We start from the raw sequence: 22,246 nt of genomic DNA on the forward strand, positions 1-22,246 counted from the left end.
CTTGATCAAATGGAGTTCAGCTTAGGCCATGTCCCAGGCATCTTTGGGATTACTAAGTACTGTTTGCCTTCATGATGCCCTTACCAGTCCATGAAAGAATAAACTAGGTAGTGTTGTTTGTTATAAAGAATTTGGAACCTAAATCTATAGGTTCAAGTATTGTCTTTGCTGCTATGTGACCTTGGACAAATCTCTTAGCCTGAACTTATTCATTTATTAAATTGGATTTGAGGGTACCTACCTACATTTGATGCCCACACTGTGAGTTTCCAACTAGCCTTTGCATGTAGTAGAACTTTGTTGCCTGTGACCTGCTCCCGAATTGTCATCTGTTATTTCACATTCAAAGGATGTGAAAGCATCAGCAGTCTTCACTCTCCTTTTCCTCTCTCCTGTCCTCCCTCCTTGCCTTCTCTCCTTTTTTTTTTTTTTAATCTCTGGAACTTAAATATATTACAGAAGTAAATAGTAAACAAACAAAAAAACAAACAAAAAATCCCAAATAGTTCAGAGTCAAAGACATCTTGTCAAGGAAAGAGCAAAAATAAAAATCCATAGTACCTCAGTGTTCAAAGAGGCAGAAAATTCTGAAAGCCTTAGGCGAATTGTGCCCTCATAGAAGGATCCTACATTCTAGAAGAGAGCAGTCTTGTGAAAGAGGGGGAAACAAAGGCTTTTTAAGCGCTCCAGAACTGTTGAGAGACAGGGTTGTTACCCTGCTAGAGTTATTAAAGTTGATTTCTCCAAACCATTTACTCAAAAAGACCACCTGAAGTGACTGGCTGCCTGATTTTAAATTATCTCTTTTTAAGAACATAATTTGAAAAATGCTAGTAATTATTGCTACATAATACTACTGTTTTTCTTTGTTGTTTTTTTGTTTTGTTTTTTAGATAAAAATGGTTAAGGAAAGAGGTTTAAAATGTAGTTCACAATATGCAAGGGAACATTTTTTGCTTGTTGCATTTAAATTGCATCATATAATATGTAGTACTTTTTCCTCCTTTGGGCTTACTTTAAAATACTAACACGTCCGATAGCTACTCCATATTTTCAAAGTGGTTACTGATGAATTTGCAACTCAAATACTTATAACATTATTGATTGATGCTGCTTTAATCTCTTGGAGCTTCTTTAGATATCTATGATGTTTAAAAATGCTTTTTAAATATGGGTAAATTAATTTCCTAAGTAACAGTGCCAAGATTTACAATGAAGGAAATTTTTATATTAATATAGGACCCAGAATGTTAAGAAACTCTGTTACCATAAACTGTTACAAACTTTTATAATAGAGGCAAGGACAAAGTTTGCCTTGAAGGGTTTGCTTGGGAAGCAGTGGTTTATACCATAACATCTGATTTCATGTGTTTGTGCCAAGAGTGTTTCCTTTTTGTCTTTTTCCTTTTTATATGCAACAACAATAGGAGCATGTTTAATATTGATGAGTTTGACCTCCTGGGAATTATAGTATATGTACCCTTTTGGAATACAAATGCTATTTGATTTATATGGTAAATACATAGAATTTTGGAGATTAGCATTTTAATCAACTCTAAATCTCCTAGGAATTTTTTTTTCCCCTCACCTTGCTATTTTGTCACGAAAAGTTTGAAAAATGAATTTTTGAAATGGCAGCTAATGTTCTCTCACGTAGATAGATGCAAGGTCTGCATGAAACATAAAAGCATTACTGTATGTAGTAACCTTTCCTAAAGCATGTGCTCAAGCACATTAACACTGTTCAAGATGATCAGTTATTAAAAGAACAATCCATTCATTCAACAAATATTTATTGAAGAGCCATGCTTCTGCAGGCACGTTGGGGGGAGGGGGTGGGTAGTATATATGGCTTCGATATGGTAGGACCTCCAAATTGGAACGTGGCTTCAGTTTCCCCCCCATCTAAAATTCTTTTTTGTTTAACTTTTTTCATCGCAGGTCTCGGAGCTTTGAAGTTCCTTGTGTATCTTCCAGCTGACGAACTTTTTCCACGGGGACAATGCATTCGATTCACACGGTGGAGATGAAAGTCCCCGAGATTGAGCAAACATTTTTCGCGCCCCGCTTCGGTGAGGGGCCAAGCGAGGGCGGAGGGGTCGGCGGCGGCCATTGGGGGGCCAGGCCCGGACTGCGTTCTGCTCTGCTATTGGCTGGCTCTGGGTGCTGCACTGAGCATGTTCGAGCCCCGCTTGCTCTGAGCTGCAGGCACTGGCACGGCAGCCGAGGGAGCAGGCACGCATTGTGCAAAGAAGCGGCAGATGCGAGCAGGGCCAGCCCCACGCGCGTTGGCCTCCTCGCCCAGAGGCTTGCCGGGCCGCTTGACTGGCCCCCGTGCCTCCCCCTGTGCGGGCTGGGGGCCAAGGAGGGCCGGCATGGCCTGAGTGTTGGAGGCACCTCGGCTCAGCGGCGGGATTGCAACATGGGGAACCAGGATGGGAAGCTGAAGAGGAGCGCAGGTGATGCCCTGCACGAAGGCGGAAGCAGCGCAGAGGATGCTGTTGGGCCCAGAGATGTGGAAGCCACAAAGAAGGGGAGCGGGGGCAAAAAGGCGCTGGGGAAGCACGGCAAGGGGGGAGGGGGTGGCGGCGGGGGGGAGCCAGGCAAGAAGAAGAGCAAGTCGGAATCTAGAGCCTCAGTGTTTTCCAACCTGCGGATCAGGAAGAACCTGTCCAAGGGGAAAAGCACTGGCGGCTCCCGCGAGGATGTGCTGGACTCCCAGGCCCTGCAGACCGGGGAGCTGGACAGCGCGCATTCTCTGGTCACCAAGACTCCAGACCTCAGCCTCTCGGCAGACGAGACGGGCCTGTCGGATACCGAGTGTGCTGACCCATTCGAGGTAGCCCGTCCAAGTGGCCATGGACCCACTGATGCAGGGGTTGGGGGCAGGGTGGTCTTGGAGGATTTGGAAACAGCCGTGGGGATGCAGGATGGACAAAGGACCAGTTCAGGCTCGGACACGGACATCTATAGCTTCCACTCGGCCACGGAGCAAGAGGATTTGCTTTCAGACATTCAGCAGGCGATCCGCCAGCAGCAGCAGCGGCAGCAGCAGCGGGGCTCCGAGGAGCCTGCAGCGCCCTCCGCAGCCGCCTCCCCCCAGCCCGGGGCCTTCTTGGGCCTGGACCAGTACTTGCTGGGGTCCAGCAGCGCAGCCCGAGAGGCCCCTTGCAGTCCTGACCCGGAGCGGGCTCTGTCTGCGCTGTCTGACCTGCCTGGCAGCCTGGCCACGGAGCCCCAGGTGCCTGAGCAGCCACCGCCCCCCAGCGGCCCTGGAGCCTTGGCGATGCCTGGCCTGCCTGAGGGCCAGCCCGCAGCCGCAGCCTCGCCCTCCTCCCCCGCCTTCCCGTTCCCTGAGGCCCGGCCGGGAGAGGGCTCGGCCAGAGCCGCCGGCCCAGGGGCTGGGGACACTGACGAGGAGGGCGAGGAAGATGCATTTGAGGATGCCCCCCGAGACTCTCCAGGGGAGACGTGGGGCCCGGGGGTGGGAGAGATTCCCCCGAGGCTGGGGGCAGAGCCCGAGGGGGAGCCCAGCAGGCCCGGCGCCCCGGCAGCTGCCTCCCTGCCCAGCAGCCCTGCGCCCAGCCCGCGCTGCTTCAAGCCCTACCCGCTCATCACTCCCTGCTACATCAAGACCACCACCCGGCAGCTCAGCTCGCCTAATCACTCTCCCTCTCAGTCCCCCAGCCAGAGCCCCAGGATCAAGAGGCGGCTAGAGCCCTCCCTGAGCCGGGGGCCCAGGGCTGCCCTAGTCTCGGCCGCCGCTCCAGCCAAGAAGCACCGGGCTGAGAGCGGCCTCGCTTGCGGCCTCAGCCGCTCGGCCGACTGGACTGAGGAGCTGGGCAGCCGCGCGCCCCCGGCCGGGGGCTCTGCGCACCTGCTGGAACGCGGGGCGGCCTCGGAGGGGAGTGGCGGGGCGCCACCAGCGCAGGCAGCCAAGGTGTCTGGGGCACAGGCGGCTGCTGATTGTTTCCAGAACGTGTTCACAGGTGAGTGCACCCTGCCGCCGGGTTGCCTGCCAATCAGGGCCTTCCGCCCTCACCTGCTCTCCTTGCTCTGAGACGCCTAGGCCTGCTTAGGGCATGTCCTGCCTTCTTAGGGGAGTCCTTTTCAGGTCCTGCACACCAGTTCAGTAAAATTTGTTTCTTCTCGTTTCTTTTCTTTTTGCTTTCCTTTCCTTTTTTCTTTCTTTATATGCAGAGAGAACAACTTTGTTGGGTCTCTCCTAAGTCATCTCAAGAAAGGGCTCCTCTGTCCATTTCTCCAAAACGTGCTGTCTCTATGTCCAGGGTCCCGCCAGGCAGATCAACTCTTTTTTTTTTTTTTTTGGCATAGTTAGCTGAGCCATCATTCTCTTTCTGTCCTTATCCCCACAGCATTAAAAAGAACAAAATTGTTAATGATTCTTTGACAAGGTCAATGTTGGAGAAACAAATAATTTATTCCAGTACTATCCAGAGGCGATCTCTGACTGCTCTAATATGTGTGTGTGTATGTATGTATGTAATATGTAGTTTCTATTTTGCAGCAATCTGGGTAGACTACTCATAGAAGTTAAGGGAACATTCCTGTTTGCTGATGCAACCAAATCTGATACATGGTATTAGAAAGTTAATAAATAATGAAATAGAATATTAGAGATAATTTTCATTTGGTTTTATGTCCAATCAAAACAGGGTATAGCTTGGAGATAGTGAAGGTGAGAAACCAAAAGGACATGTAATCCAACTGGTACCTCTCTTTAGCCTTTGTAATAGATTCTGATGGGCACCATAAAAGCCCAGCTAGGGGGTCCACTTACTGTGATTAAAAAGCAAGTAGTATAATGAGTTTATCCTTTCTTATAGGCTTCTAGGTCCCAAGGCCTTACCTGAAGTACCCACTGGTAGAGTGACAGTTTGTTTCATGTTCTCTTACTTCTACTCTTAATTATTAAAGGAAATATTGACTGAAAGAATTTAAGGAGTAGGAAAGAATGAAAATTTATGCAATTACTGGTAGGTTTGTGATAAATAATTGAATGATTAAAAATTTCAAATGTAATTTGGAAAGCTTAACATCCTCTGTTCTATTACTTTAATAAATGGGTTATCGATAAAACATTTCTTTTTTTTTTTTTTTTTTTTTAAAGATTTTATTTATTTATTTGAGAGAGAGAACACATGAGAGGGGGGAGGGTCGGAGGGAGAAGCAGACCCCTTGCAGAGCAGGGAGCCCGATGCGGGACTCGATCCAGGGACTCCAGGATCATGACCTGAGCCGAGGGCAGTCGCTTAACCAACTGAGCCACCCAGGCGCCCTCGATAAAACATTTCTTAAGTGACATTTCTCAATGGGCATAGCGACTTTGGCTAAATGCCATTAATGTTGTGGTAGTTACGTGTATTACTACATTTTTATTTTCACTTATGGATTACCTCTTATTTTACATTTCTAGATCCTTAAGAGTAGCCTTTTTTATTCACTTTGTTCATTTATTTATTGCTTGCTCCCTTTCCCTCTCTCGCTCTCTTTTTTAACTTCTCCTCCCTTCCCTTTATTGTGTAGGTTAAATTAAAAGTAATGCTTATAGTCTAAAACCCTTCAGATAAATTGTAAAAAAAAAAAAAAAAAAAAAAAAAAAAAAAATCCCTGAAATACCATTTTTGAAGGAAGAAGACAGGAAAGTTCTTGAGTTAGTTTTGTGAATTTAGTGTTGGTGAGAAATCATGTTTCCTCTTTACCTAGGTGATCATTCATTTATAAATATATATGTGTATATATGTATTTTTAAAAAAAGATTTATTTGAGAGCGAGTGCCTGCACAGGGGAAGGGGGAGGGGTGGGGGAGAGAACCTCAAGCAGATTCCCCACTGAGCACAGAGCCCAGACTTGGGGCTAGATCCCAGGACCCTGAGATCATGATCTGATCGAAACCAAGAGTCAGACATTCAACCCACCGAGCCACCCGGGCGCCCCTGTAAATATATATTTTTAAATGAAAATATCACCATGATTCACATTATCATTTATTAATATTAATGGTTGCTCTTTCTAATAGCATTAGACTTTGGATATACATTCATTTCTTAAATTTTACAGATGTATATGTGTATATTCTGGGCACCCACATTATACCAGGCAATATGTTAGTGGCAGGACCTACAAAGGTCATTAAATCATGGTTCTGCCTCTCCAGGGCTCCCTGAGTACTCAGGGGCAATGGAGAGATGTAGTGCAGTCCTCTGGGAGTATCAAGGGTAAAGGGACTGATCTCCTTGGCAGGGGTCAGGGAAAAAGACTTCATAGGAAGATTGATCAGAGTCCTTAACCAGCTGAGCCACCCAAGGCGCCCCTATTTTTTTTTTTTATTTATTTGAGACAGAAGATTGATCAGAGTCCTGAAGATCATAGGCCCTAAACAGGTTGAAGATTTGTTTTCCTTAAGAGGAGGAAAAAGAAAAGCTTATTCTTGTTACTTGCATTGTATTTTAATTTGCTAAGTATTTCCAAATTTGAAATTTCAGACTCTTAAAGGAGTCCTGTTCAGTAAGCACCTGTTTTCTGTTGGCTGCTCCAGGGAGAATTTTTTACCCTGCAGGGCAAAAGTGCAGTGTGAGTTGTTTTAATATAGACATCACCGACTTTGTCTTTGATGTTTGGATGCAGCTGGTCAGTGATCAGTGGATATTTGTGTAGCCATTTCCATATATTTATCTCACCCACTCACTCTCTTTAAAACAAATCGATAGGTTTAACCTAATCTTGTTAAGGGGAAATGGAGGTAGGTAAAGAGATGAAGTGACTTTTTCAAGGTCACACTGTGACTCATTCAGAGGCAGAGCCAGAAATAGAAGCCGAGTCTACTGATTTAAGTGTGAATGTTTTTGCTTAGTACTCATTTTTGAATGTTTGGTAATGTAAGACAACACAGAGTAAAAACTGTTTATAAAAAATATAGAATTTGAAGTCTTCACTTATGAGATTTTTCAGGTTCTGTTTTTAATAAGGTCAATCCCTTTAATGGTTGAACATCTGGCCTTCCTTGGGCTGGAAGAAGAGTGATTGTTGGTCAGACTGAAGCAGATTCTCTCTGGGCAGTTCTCAGGGAAACTGTTCTTGTGGTGGTATAGTGAATCCAGAAGGACACATGCCCCTGTTTCTCCATTGCCGACTGTTTTCTTGTCATCTGGTATCACATTTGGTTCTTTACCATCCTCTACAGTTTTATGGTGTCTTGGGTATTACCAGAGGCCTGAGGAACAGTGGCATTCTCCTTAGGGAAATTGGTTTTTTTTGGCCTTAATTTTGCATGTCTTTGGATCCATTAATTGCCCGCTGCCTTTGAAGCAGGTGATCATTATATCTATAAGCCTCCATAAACATCTTTTATTTTTAAACCATAGAATGAGGGTTGTCAGCTCTGAGGAAAGGAACAGATGTTTTTCGTTTTTTACCGCCTTTCAAATGTAGGGAGAAAATTCAAGTGGAAAGAGATCTTCGTGGCACGTGTTTGTATTTGTTTGGTAGATATAAAAACATTTAGTGATGACGGAGACCAAAACTTTATTTTGTTTTAGCTGTTAAAAACTGATGATGTTTTAGGGCATTGCACTGAAATATTCCCACAGTTAATTTGTTTGACATACATCTGTTTCAGTGTTGAGTAGAAAAAAATGGCTTCTGAAATTTGAGAGGTTCCTTTGTACATTGAGTCTAGTAGAAGCTTGTTAATAGATTTTTGCAGTTCGTTAAAGTTTGGACATATAAAATGTTAAATTTGTGATGTCAAATCACTTTTGATAGGAATCTTTCCAAAATCAATTATGTGCTGATCTGTCCTTTTTTAAACACATGGAATCAAAGTTTAATCTGTTTTAAGTGGCTTAATGTCATCTTCGGGCATGTCATTTTTACATGCTGTGAAAACATTGGGGATGCCCTCAACAGCTCATCAAGTGTGCAGGCTGCTGGCTCCTGTCTGTCCTTTCTGAGTTTTTGCATCTTTGTTTCCTGACTCTTTCCTTCCCATCAGCTATTCATTCACAGAGCTTTCTCTCGTCGCCACCCCTCATACTTCTGATTTGATTTTTCTGATCAATTTGTTATCGGTTGGCAAATCCTATAATTATGATGTCAAGTTATATTTATTACATTTCTACTAAATGCCAGACACTGTGTGGTGCATTCCATAATTATCTGTAATCCTTAGAACCGTCTTGAAGTATAGCTATTTATCTCCCTTTTCCCAATGAGCTAAGCAAGGTCCAGACAAGTGAAGTAACTTGCCTAAGGGCATTAAGCTAGTAAAAGCTTCATCTAGGGTATGTACTTAGATAAGCAAATCTGTTGTTAACGTGTATAAAATAAAATCAAGTGTATCAGTGAGCTTTTAAATGACTTGCTAATTAGTAAATGGCTTGCGCATTAGCATTTGGATTGTATGACTCTCATTTTGGCTTTTCTAAAGGTTATCTTGATTTTTATATCCATAGAGATACTCCACTCTAGGAGTACAGGTTTTCTTATATAGCTTGTTAAATTATTTAACTGTGAATTTGTGAAGGCCAGTTGCTGTCTTATTTCTTATGTCAGCATCTGACAGAGTATAGATGTCCTTCATGTCCAATACCTGTCCAATACATGAAGGAAAGTCAGAAATCATCCCTGATGTGTATATATAATCCATCTGTCTTTCTATAACAGGAAAGGGGATTATATGAATGCTGTTCTTTTTCCTGTATTTTGACTTACTGGGTTCCATATATCAGAATAGATTTTGGTAACAAAAGCTGGGACTGGAAGCACTGTTCTTAAATCATTTTAGTTTGGTCTGAAACATCCTTTCTCATGATTTCTTTAAGACTATTTTGGTTTGAAGTCTAGTACCCCAGTGATGGGTTCTAATGACTGCTTTATGAGCTGAGGACTGGCCTACTTTTAAGCGCATTTAGGCACGAGGATGTAAGCCATGTGTATTTGAAATTGAACAGGTGCTTTTATTTTTTTTTAATTTTTATTTTTTTTAGATTTTATTTATTTGACAGAGAGAGACACAGTGAGAGAGGGAACACAAGCAGGGGGAGTGGGAGAGGGAGAAGCAGGCTTCCCGCTGAGCAGGGAGCCCGATGCGGGGCTTGATCCCAGGACCCTGGGATCATGACCTGAGCCGAAGGCAGATGCTTAATGACTGAGCCACCCAGGCGCCCCGAACAGGTGCTTTTAGAGCTGTGTTTCCTTCTGATTCTATTAAAAAGGTGATGAACATATACACTCAGCTGATGGTATAGCAGTTATTCTATTATTCTAGATAAATTGGTATCCTAGCTTTTTTAAGTGACTCTCAAGTAACTTTTCCTTACATATATGAAGCTAAAGGAGTAATTTCAAATTGATAATGTTAAGATTAAATGAAATAGGATATATAAAGCCACTACGACTCTGCCTGGTGTGTAGGAGGCACATAATTGGTGATATTTGCTTTCCTCTCCTGCTTCATTGCTCAAAGTGGTCCAAAACCGAATTGGTTAAAACAAAACAAAACACCTCTGAAATTGTATGCAGAAGCTTGATTAATATACCTAATCACTGTTTTATTCCCAATCGTTTATGCATCATTTCCCCCCCCCTTTTATCATTCTCTATGATTATAGGTTTCCTTCCAGGTTTAGATAAGGAAAGCATACGATGGAGGTATGGCTGTGTGATTAGGTACAGTTGCTAAGTTTTCAAGGAGGGGTGGGGAAGACGAGGCAGCAGGCAGACACCCTTAGTGTTTATATTCTGCACAGCATCTGGGTGGCAACGCTTGACTTTGCAGCCTTAACCTCCCGTAATTTCCTTCATAATCTCAACTCTAGACAAGTTAACCTGCTTACTGCTTTATGAATGTGCATTTCATTTTCCTGACTTGTGCCTTTGTCTTGAAGTTTTTATCCTCTTGGACCATGCTATTTGTCTCTCTTGATTTAGCATCTGGAAGGGCTGATTAAATTCCCATTTTCATTTTTTGTGTCTTTATCAACTACCCCTAACTGGCGTCCTTTATTTCAGTATCTCTGCATTTACCGTCTGCCTCATATACTTCTTGGGTTTAGGGATTCATTGGTCTTTTTTCTCACCTGTTTCTGCTTTTCCTTCCTCCTTGTATACACACCTGATTCTGTCCATCATCTAATCTTCTATCAACACATCCACCAGTATCTTTTCTGTGCCTGCTGTGGGCCAGTGAATGTGATTCATAAAGACCTCAGCATACTGAGGTCTTTATGAATAATTGCCACTTTAAAAATGTTTACTTATTTTTTTAAATACTTGATTTATTTAGTTTAGAGACAGAATGAGCACGAGTTGGGGGAGGAACAGAGGGAGAGGGAGAGAGGGAATTTCAAACAGACTCCCTGCTGAGCATGGAGCCCTATGCAGGGCTCGATCTCATGACCCGGACATCATGACCTGAGCAAAAACCAAGAGTCGGATGCTCAGCCGACTGAGCCACCCAAGCGCCCCTGCCATTTTTTTTGAACAGGCAAGATGGGTATTTAGACTTCCTATTGGTAACTTCCTATTGAATTCAAGCTGAAAAATTACTAACATTTTTGATTAGTCGAAATTAATTATTTTCATTGAGGTATGATTGCACCTGATGAAAGTAGAATGATACTTTGATAGAACTTGTTTTGAGAGAACATCTTATATTTGTTGGTTGATTTTAAAATAGCAATGATAATACAGTAATTGAGCTTCCAATTATAAATTTTATTGGTAATGAAAGAAGAAGTAAGGAAATAGAGAAAATTTTATTACTCTGTTTATTCCTGCTTTTGCGTTGTAAGTAATAACCTGATGTTAATGAAATTTAGCATTAAGGGACCATTAGGAAGAAACAAGTAAGTACTGCTTGTGACTTGATAGTTATTGGATATAATTTTAGTGGCTGAAAACTTTCCCAGGCTTTTTTATATTAAAAATATAGATATATGACAAATATGACTTCCAATCAATTTGAAATGCTATTTAGTAAAGCAAGGTATTATCACCTGAACATGACATGAACAAATAATGACAGTTACTGGATGCTGTAAGAGGACTCTAACCATGCTGGAGAATTGTTACTCTTTGACACTTGCTTCTCTGTGGATGAGAGAAAGGGAAACATGTATGTCTTCCCCCTTTCCAAGGATGTCCTGGGAGGTGTTGATTGGATAGGAAAATAGCTACCACTCTTCTGTGATCCAGTCAGTTTCCATACATCCTGGACCCACTCGAAGCTGTATTTTCTGTTATACCAGAGCCACGATGGGCTGAAGATAGTCTTTTTATTTTCAGGGGGAATGGGATGATTTCTTGAGAAAATCAAGCCTGTACAGTGTTTTAAAATGATGCTTAAACACTACTCAGTTGATCTCTTTTTATACTTCAAACAGAAGGGTTCTTTATTGTAGTACACAGGAATATAGTGGATATATATTGGAAATGAATTCTGTGTCATTTAAATTGTTGCTTTGCATACACAGGAGGGGAAAGAATGATGTTCATTAGGAAGTTCATAGCACTGCTGTGACAGTAGTTCAGGCTGAGAAATCTTTCAATTTGCCTGCCTTTTAAAGTATCTCACCGATTTCCTGGAAGACCCGAGGCAACAATTTCTTACCTCTTCTTGGTACCCTGGTTTCCTAGGTACAAAAACGAAAGCTGCTTCATCCAGGTCTCATCCAACCTTGAATTCTATAGAAGTGACAGTTTCAGCAGTTACCTTTTCTCCTAATAGTGATACTCTTCACGTTTAGTTTTTCTCTATTGTTAGAGATGAAAAAAATCCCTGTGATGGAGGATCCATTTATACTGTGGGATAAAGATTGGGTTTTGGTAGTAAGTGATGGTGAGAGCAGTTTTGACCAATTGTTGATTGATACTACAGAAGATTTGGATTGGTTGGACTGCCATTACCCGATGTGAATTAGGATCTTGTGTTTTTGAACACTAAGGTAGTGACTGTGTATGGTATATGGTTGACATGTTTTATGAAAAGGAAAGCTGTGTTGTATAATTTATGATGCAAGGAGTATAATGAGCATATGTATGTGGAGTCTTTCTAATATTGACATCAAAATTGAGCAAGTTCTTTTTGGATTTATTATCTACAATATAAGTCATCTCCTATTTTTGGATGGATAGTTGACTTTGCATTTTTGTTGTTGTTGTTTAAACTGCTCAAAAAAAGTAGTACTATTAATTCTCTTGTTTCTTTGTACTTTAACATACAGTTGACCCTTGAACAACACAGGGATTAGAGGCACCAAACCCCCACCCTGTCAAAAATCCATGTATAACTTTTGACTCCCCCAAAACCTAAATACTAATAGCCTACAAAACTTACCAATAACAGTCCATTAAAACATATTTTGTATGTTATATGTATTATTTACTGTATTCTTACAATATGGTAACCTAGGAAAAAGAAAATGTTATTAAAAAATAATAAGGAAGTTGGAACACCTGAGTGGCTCAGTCGGTTAAGCGTCTGCCTTTGGCTCAGGTCATGATCTCAGGGTCCTGGGATTGAGCCCCACATCAGGCTCCCTGATCAGCAGGGTGCCTGCTTCTCCCTCTCCCTCTGCCCCTCCCCCTGCTCATGCACTCTCTCTCTCTCAAATAAATAAATAAAATCTTTAAAAAAAATAATAAGGAAGTTAAAATACATTTATAGTACTGTATTGTATTTATAAAAAAAATTCCTCGTGTAAGTGCACACCTATGCAGTTCAAACCATCGTTGCTCAAGGTTCAACTATATTGGTTTTGGTATGTTTTCAATTTTCCCTTCTGTGCTATATGCTTACTCATAGTTTTTATTAATCTATGGTATTCCATGTAGAAGTTTTCATTGACTTAAAACCTTTCTTAGAGACTGAGGCTAAAAGATTTTGAGAACTCCTAGGATTTTTACTTTTGTTTTATTGTCCTTAAAGAAGTGCAGCTTGTTTAAGCCCATTAAAAAGCAAATGGACTGGGCGCCTGGGTGGCTCAGATGGTTAAGCGTCTGCCTTCGGCTCAGGTCATGATCCCAGGGTCCTGGGATCGAGTCCCGCATCGGGCTCCCTGCTCCTTGGGAGCCTGCTTCTCCCTCTGCCTCTCTCTCTCTCTCTCTGTCTCTCATGAATAAATAAATAAAATCTTTAAAAAAAAAAAAAGAAGCAAATGGACTAGAATAGAACTATTTCAGGATCACAAATGAATTCATTTGAATACTCTGTGGAAAGTTATGTAAACAATGAGTCTCTTCATTATTAACATACAACTCTTATCTTTTAAAAGAATAATGAAAACAATGGGATAACAATAGAGATTATCTTTTGCAACTCATTTTTTAACCTAGGTACTTATAGGTCTTTGGCTTCTCCTCCTTCCACTCCACCCCCTTTTAAATCTGTAGACTAATACTTCTCCTTTGGAGGCATAAGGCATGCAAATTCTTTATGGGAGGTGTTAGATTTTGCAGCTACCTAAGATGTTCTGCAAGACGATTATGTCTTACTGTCCTTGTAGTGCTATTTTGGTTAAATGGCTTTGAGGGTGTTAAATGTTTGGATAGTATCCTGGTAGTTTATTTCAGGATATAGGATTTGATCTGTCTCTTCCAATTTTAGAAAAATCCAAAAGTGTTTTGACTCTGTTGGATCTAGCATATTGTGGGTGGGCATATAAGGTTGAACAAGAACTGCAGTGATTTCTGTAGAGAGATCGTTGTCTGGGCCAAACATGTGATATAAGTGAAAAAGTCATCCTAGAAGACTTTTATCTCTGGTTTGGATTATTTCTGTAAGGAGCCTTATTTGCTTCTAAATTCACAGATCATTTTCACCAGCATCTGCCTTGGGATAGTAAAAGCTGGGCATGCAGATTTAGGTAGGTTTAGGCTAATCCCTAAGGTTGAGCCACCAATTTCCTTTTGGTTTTATTACCAACTCAAGTTACCAATCTCTAGCTCCTATCTCTCTCCTGGGCATCAGGCACATCCCACTTAGATAGCACGGCTCTGGCTCATCTCTGATAATTCTCTACAAGACAAGAGAGTGAATTATTAACAGTATAAAGATGAGCTAGCCAGTGTAGTTTAGAAACATTTCAATGATTCCCTACTGCCCTGAGGCTAAAGTTTAAAATCTCTACTATATATGTATTAATAGTTTAATGCTCTGTGGTTTTATCCCCTCCGTGTTGCTCAGTCTGTCTCTTATCCTGTCCTGAATGTTTCAGTTCTTCAGATATCTCATGTTCTCTATAGTAGTTTTAAGTATTATTGACACGCTCTTCCTGATGTTCAGGAAAAAAAAAGAGTATTTACTCATATCCCTCAGTACATGACACACCCCATCATTAGTCCATGCAAGACTCTTCATTTTGTCCATATGTATTCCCTGTGTAGGTTTCCTTCGTTATCCAAAAGTACTGCATTCCTATGCAAACTTTTGTAAGCTGAAATGGTGTAAAGCAAAGAGACAATTAACATTAATTTATATGGGAAAAATTTTGAGGGTTCCCAGACTCAAATAAATAACCTCTCTTAGGCTTTTTCTGATACCTTAGGACACATCTTGCTGATGACTGCACAAAATAAATCAAGATACAGTACAGATGCTCACAGACACTGTTCAAAGCTCTGGTGGCATGCTGCTGACATCCTGAGTGTAGTTCCTCGGGGCGGCGCTGGGCGGCGCCACTCTCACTGCTGGGGATGCGCGCTGCTTCTGTAAAGGCCTGCTAGAAAACAAATGTTGAATGCCATTTTCGCTTTTTACCTTTTTTCGAAAAAGCTAAAAAGTCCTCTTTAGATTTCTTTTGGTGAGTGAAAATAAGTACTAACATGGATCTTTTGCAAAAACAAATTGGCATTATGTGACTTCAAAAAGCAGGGAATAGCTGTATGTTCATTTCCTACTTTGCCCTCCCAAAGGGCATAGGGAACTGGTGTTTTTTTGTTTTTGTTTTTGTTTGTTTATTTTTTTTAAGGGAACTGCTTTTGATGTTTGATTGACATCCTTGAAATTGTATGTATTTTTGTAAAGTATGTAATATTTTATCCAGGGAGGAGCAGAGGGAGAGAGAGTCTTAAGCAGACTTCCCCCTAAGCCCAGAGCCCCATGCGGGGCTTGATCTCATAACCCTGAGATCACGACCTGAGCCAAAACTAAAAGTCAGTTGTTTAACCCACTGGGCCACCAAGTGCCCCTTTGTGTTGCTTAAAAAACAAAACAACAACAAAAAAAACTCAGCAGCCTTTGGAAAAAAATTTTTCTGGGTGAATATCTATCAAGTTCATTGCTTCTTATTGCTCTATAATATTCCAAAAAGTGAGGGTTCTGCTGGGTTGTACACACTGCTCACCTTTTATTGTGTGTGACTCATGTAACCCACGGTTGTGCAGTGGGGTTGCTCTGGACGTTCCTCATATTTTGTTTCAGTGTTTGCACAGGGATGAACATCTGGACTCTCATTCTTCTCTACAACCACAGACAACACTGCTGAATCTGCCTGTGTGGGGTCTTGTGTGAGAATTTCTCTGGGATAGTTATTCAGGAATGAGGTTGCTGGGCCATAAAATATTTACTTGATTTGTCTAGGTACTGTCAGATTATCTTCCGGAATGTTTTCCCTAGTTTTTACTCTATTAAAGCAGTGACTTAGCACTTACCTAATTTTTGAATTTTTACCAATCCAATGAGGGAAAGCAGTATTTTTATTTATTTTATATTTATCTGATAGCTTATTTTTAGCCATTTGGGTAAACCCATCTGTGACTTGCCTGTTCATATCCTCTTTATCTTTTTTCTGTCGTGTTTCCTGATTTTCCTTACTTATTCACAAGGGTTCTTTGTATCTTCGTATATTCTTGGTACTATTTTACCACCAATGTTAAGGATATGAGGGATTGTCACTAAACTCCTGGTTTTCTTTCCTTATATCAGAGACTAGCATAAATGTGATGCTTTCCAGAGTCCCTTGCAGGTTTTGTTTCAAATGTAGCTTAGGTTTGATGAATTGCCACCAGGTTTGGAAGACCCAAATGAAGCCAACGACTGACTTTTATTGTTTGCACTTACATGTATGGCTGAGGAACTATAGATTCTTCTGGGGCAGTGTCAGCAGAGGTCTAGTGTTCAGATGTTCTTTTCCTGAGATCTAGGCTGGGGCATGGTGTGTCCCTGCTCCCGTGTGGCTGGTAGCTGGGGGAGCACGGTTCTGGGGCTGGCGGCAGAGGTAACATCCAGCCATAAGGCTTCCTAATTCTAGCGGTGGGAGTGTGCTCTTGGAGGCCAGGACTTGAGATCCGAGAGGAGGCAGCCACTTCCCTGGTGGCCTGGTTTTAAGTTGGTTCTTGGTGAGTAGTTCTAAAAAGATGCTAGAATCGTTTTCTTCAACATTTCCAAGATTCTGTACAATAAGAAATGCCCTGTAGTAAGTCTCTTACTATTTAAACTATATGGAGTGGTTTCAGTTGTATGGAATCATTGGAATCTTAACATATAGAATCAGTTTTAGGCATTATATTTTTTCTTCCTCTAATATTTCATACCTCCTTTACATTTGTTGTGTCCTTGCTTCAACAGGAAATACTTAAATTTTGATATGATTGATTCTAGTTTTCACTTATGTTTTGTGCTATTTTCTTCTCATTTAAGGAATTTTGTCTTATTCCTAGGTTACATTCTCTTCTCCATAGTCTTCTATTAGCTTTATCATTTCACCCTTTACATTTAAGCCTTTGAACTATCTAGCATCCTCTTGAGTGTATGATGTAATGTAGGGATTCAAGTTTATTCTTCTTAATATGGCAAACCAGTTTTTCAACATCATCTCCTATATAGTTTTTACACATCGATTTTTTTATACCACCTTTATGTGATTCCCATATATAGGTGAGTTTCTTTCTGAGGGTCTATTCCTTTTATGTTTGATTTTCTGTCTTCAGTCAGTATTATACAGTCCTTACTTTGCAATGTCTATATTTATCTGGAAGTGTCCCCTTTTTCAAAGTTGATGGACCTGTTGTCTTCCATATAAGTGTAGAGTTTCTTAAAAAGTCCTGATGGTGTTTGATTGATATTTTATTAAATTTATAGATTAAATTAAGGATTATTGTCACTTCTGTAATATCATCCATGACTGTAAAAGACCTCTTCATTTATTTAGATCATTTATGTTCTTTTACTAGAGTTCTAGACTTTTCTCCACAGAGGATTTTTGTTTTCTTTGCTGATGCTTCATATGTTTTATTGCTAGGGGTAGTGGTATCTTGCTTTTGTATTATTTCTAGGTACTGTTGGGATAAAGAAATCTTTTTGGTGTCTTTCAGTTGTGTAGTATGATTTCCTTTATAAATATTTTTTAAACCTAAAGGTTAGTTAGTAATATCTAAAGTTTATAGTTAAAAGAGTCTGATCCAACTATATGGGTTTTTTTGGGGTTTCTGATCTAATGTATGTGTGTTTTTTCCCCGCAGCACTAAGCAATTCTTTATGATATCAGCTAGGTGTTTTATAATTCAACTTAATTTTGACATTATCTACCTGGAGAGAGCATCAGATCCCACAGGTTAAGGGTTCAATCCTACCAGACTGCCCCCTCTTCAAATGCCAACCAAAAGTCCAGGTTGCCACCTGGGCTTCTGACTGACCAGCTATAGGTTCCAACAGCCCTCTCCTTGGGTTCAATTAATTTGCTAGAGCAGCTCACAGAGCTCAGAGAAATATTTTACTTACTAGATTACCATAAAAGGATATGACTTTATTATAAAAGTTTATTATAAAAGGATATGACTCAGGAACAGTCAGATGAAAGAGCTACATAGAGCAAGGTACGGGGAAGGTGTGGAACTCTAATGTTTTCTTAGCTTGCCACTCTCCCCAAATCTCCATGTGTTCACCAACCTGGAAGTGCTCCTAAGCCAGTCCTTCTGGTTTTTAAGGAGGCTTCATTATATAGGTTTGATTGATTAAATCATTGCCTTTGATGATTGAACTCAATCTCCAACTCCTCGCCCCTCCTGGAGGTCAAGAGTGGGACTAGAAGTTCCAGCCCTCTAATCACAAGGTTTTTTCCCCTGGCAACCTGCCCTCATCCTTAGGTACTTTCCAAAAGTCATCTCATTAACATAAATTCAGCTGTGGTTGAAAGGGGTTTGTTGTGAATACCAAGATGCCTTTATTGTTCTTATCACTTAGGAAATTCCAAGGGTTTTAGGGCCTCTCTGCCAGAACTGGGTGAAAACCAAATATATATTTCTCCTTAATAAATCATAATATCATGGGGAGCCTGGGTTACCCAGTCGGTTAAGCATCTGCCTTCGGCTCAGGTCATGACCCCTCCTGGGGTCCTGACTCTTGGTTTCAGCTCAGGTCATGATCTCAGGGTCATAGTAAGATCAAGCCCCATGTCAGGCTCCACACTGGGCGTGAAGCCTGTTTGGGATTCTCTCTCCTTCCCCCTCCGCCACCACCCTGCCCCTCGACTTGCACCAGCCCTCTCTCTCAAAAAAACAAAAAATCATAATATCACAATAGTCATAGGGGCTTTTAAAGGCAATACTTTCTTTTCTTTACAGCAAAATAATTGAAATATAATCCTAGATCATGATATGCATTGTGTGGATTCTTTTGAAATTATTGTGGTTCCTGTGGCTTTCTTTTTGTCATTGTGTGTGGTTAGTTTTTGTTTATCTATGGCTCTTTTTGGGGAATTATGATCCTAAAATCTAGAAACATTACTTTAATTTAGTAGGTTGTGTTTTACACTCAACATTAATAAAAATCTCTGATATTTAAAGTGCTTCAAAGGCATCATTTAAACAAATATGTAATATTTTATCCAATCAGAAAAACACCCATCCCTTTGTTTCCGTGACATATTTCTCCTTGGTTTGCCCACTACATTTTAGGCTAACTTTTCACACCTTCACCTGGTCCTCTTCGTCCACCTTAATTAACAACTGCCCTCCAGAATCTTTTCCATGCATGTCTCAAATTTCTGGTTCAGTTCTCTCATGAATTCCAGGTGCAGGTTTCCCATTGCCTTAAAAATATGTTCGTAGGAATATGGGAGTAGATCCAAACTCAGCTTCTCTTTCCTCTAAGCTCAAATTGCTCCCTTATCTATTGCCTGCCCTGGTGGATGGTAATAGTTCTGGCATGGCCCTTTACCTGGCTTCTTAAGTCAAAATCTGGGAGTTGTGCAAGTTAGCCAAGTTCCTCATACGTCCTCTTTATTAAATCCAATCAGTCACTAAATTCTGTTAAAATACATCTCAGAACATATTTCTTAAAATACTCATCCTGTTCTTTCCAGGGGAATGTTTAATGCTCTTCTCACAATTATTCAGTGGCTCTCCATTGACTTCAGAGACAAATTTTAAACTTCGGGTTTATATCTAAGCAGAAAACTGAATGTGTTCAGGATAGAGGAGCTAGATTTGCTAGCAGTTGTATGAGTTAACTCAACATAAAGGAGGCTGTCCCTTATAGAATGTCCAGCCTTGGAATGGATGATCTTGAAAGGAGTAATTTCACTGTTCATTGGAGATGTTCAGACAGAGACTGGATGAAGATCTGCTGGGGTACTCCTAACCCTGGAGAGGCTGAACGTGGTAACCACTAACATTCCTTACAACCAGGAAAGACAATGATGTTTGACTTCTAAAATAAGAGCAGCAGTTGTGGTCTGTTTGTCTCATTCTTTTAATTTGAGACTGCTTTAAATATGTAAAAAACTCTTCAACTAGAGGTATTTTGGAAGCTGCCATTTATTAGATTCACTTTTATGGATTTAACTTAATAGACTAAAATTAATTTTTTTTCTTTTAAAGTATTTCCCTCTGACATGTCTAATTTTTTCCTTTGAACTTTGATTTGCTTCATGAGCTCTTAAAAAATTCCCAAATAAATCTATATTCTAACATAGGTCCAAAAAAATGGTTGGTAGTCATTGTTATTTATGTTGTTCTATGATATTCTTTGGCCAATTTTATTAGATTTATTAGATCACATTTCTTTATCTGTTTTTGTCCAATTTCAGCTTTTGATTAATCAAAGTTGCATAGCTTCTTCTTTTTTTTTTTCTTCCTCAGAGAAAAGCCTTGATGGAAGCCAAAAATGAACCTTATACACATTTTAATAGGCTCTGTAGTGACTCTAGTCAGAGGTCTATATACCAAAGTCACATTTTTTGCCTTATTTTTTATGTATGTATGTATGTATGGTTGACATATAATGTTACAGTAGTTTCAGGTGTACAGCTTAGTTATTTGACGTGTTATGCCGTGTTTACGGTGTTTACCACAGTGTAGCTAACATCTGTCAATGTACAATGTTATTATAATATCATTGATTGTATTTTATGCTGTGCCTTTTATTCCCGTGACTTATTCATTCCATAACTGGAAGCCTGTGTCTCCCTTTCCTTGCACCCATGTTGCCCAACACCCTCCGTTCCTCCCCTCTGGCAACCATCAGTTTGTTCTCTGTATTTATAGGTCTGATTCTGCTTTTTGTCTCTTTATTCATTTTTTTTCTTTTTAGATTCCACTTATGAGTAGAATCATATGGTATTTGTCTTTCTCAGTCTTACTTTACTTAGCATAATACCCTTTATGTCCATCCATGTTGTCACAAATGGCATGATAACATCCTTTTTATGGCTGCGTAATATTCCATAGCGTGTGTGTGTGCGCGTGTCCATGTGTGCCATATTTTCCTATCAGTTCATTTATTAATGGACACTTAGGTTACTTCCATATCTTAGCTATTGTAAATAATGCTGCAATAAACATAGAAGTGCATATATCTTTTCACATTAGTGTTTTCATTTTCTTTTGAGTAAATACCTAATAGTGGAATTATTGGGTCATATGGTATTTCTATTTTTAATTTTTTGAGGACTCTCCATACTGTTCTCCACAGTGGCTGCACCAATTTACATTCCCACCAACAGTGTAGGAGGATTCCTTTCTCTCCACATCCTTGCCAACATTTGTTATTTCTTGTCATGTTGATTTTAGCCATTCTGACAGGTGTGAGGTGATATCTCATTGTGGTTTTGATTTGCATTTCCCTGATGATGAAAGATGTTGACCATCTTTCATGTGTCTATTGGCCATCTGTATGTCTTCTTTAGAAAAATATCTATTCAGGTCCTCTTCTCATTTTTTAATCAGATTGTTTGGGTTTTTTTGGTGTTGAATTGTGTAAGTTCTTTATATATTTTGGATAGTAACCCCTTATTGGATGTGTCATTTGCAAATATCTTCTCCCATTCCCATGACGGTTTCTTTTGCTGTAAAAAAGTTTTTTATTTTGATGTAGTCCCAGTAATTTATTTTTGCTTTTGTTTCCCTTGTCCTAAGAGATGTATCTAGAAAAATGTTGCTATGGCTGATGTCAAAGAAATTACTGTCTATGTTTTCTTCTAGGAGTCTTATGGTTTCAGGTCTCACATTTAGGTCTTTAATCCATTTTGAGTTTATTTTTCTGTATGGTGTTAGAAAGTAGTCTGGTTTCATTCTTTTAAGTGTAGTTGTCCAGTTTTTCCAGCGCCATTTATTGAAAAGACTTTCTCTTCTCTGTTGTATATTCTTGCCTCCTTTATCATAGATTAATTGACCATATAGTTTTCAGAGCACAAGTTGTTCACTTTTTTAGTTAAGTTTATTCTTAGTTATTTTATTCTTTTTGGTGCAATTGTAAATGGGATTGTTTCCTTAATTTCTCTTTCTGCTACTTCGTTATTAGTGTATAGAAATAGTACCAATTTCTGGGTATTAATTTTGTATCCTGCCACTTTACTGAATTAATTATTCTAGTAGCTTTTTAATGGAGTTGTTATTTTTTAAATTTTTTTTTTAATTTGATTTATTTGAGAGAGAGAGAGAGTGATGGGAGGGGCTGAGGAAGAGGGAGAGAGAGAATCTCAGACTCCATGCTGAGCACCAAGCACAACACAGGCCTTGATCTCATGACCCTGAGATCATGACTTGAGCCAAAATCAAGAGTTGGACGCTTGACCAACTGAGCCACCCAGTATAGTATCATATCATCTGCAAATAGTGACGGTTTAACTTCTTTACCTCTTATTTCTTTTTCTTGTCTGATTGCTGTGTCTGGGACTTCCAGTACTATGTTGAATAAAAGTGGTGAGTGGGGACATCCTTGTCTTGTTCCTACCTTACAGGGAAAGCTCTGTTTTTCACCATTGAGTATAATGTTAGCTGTGGGTTT

General features: G+C 40.2%; 1 protein-coding gene across 1 annotated transcript in view; it reads left to right on the forward strand.

Moving 5' to 3' along the window:
* The first annotated feature begins 2,422 nt into the window (after positions 1-2,422).
* The window catches only part of FMN2 (formin 2), a 373,610-nt gene continuing 353,786 nt past the window's right edge, over positions 2,423-22,246 (forward strand). The window contains exon 1 of the mRNA XM_021682678.2: positions 2,423-3,989. Within this exon, the coding sequence (XP_021538353.1) occupies positions 2,423-3,989 (1,567 nt within the window). The remainder of the gene's footprint in view (positions 3,990-22,246) is intronic.

The sequence above is a fragment of the Neomonachus schauinslandi genome, chromosome 6 (assembly GCF_002201575.2).
Source record: "Neomonachus schauinslandi chromosome 6, ASM220157v2, whole genome shotgun sequence".
Lineage (NCBI taxonomy): Eukaryota > Metazoa > Chordata > Mammalia > Carnivora > Phocidae > Neomonachus > Neomonachus schauinslandi.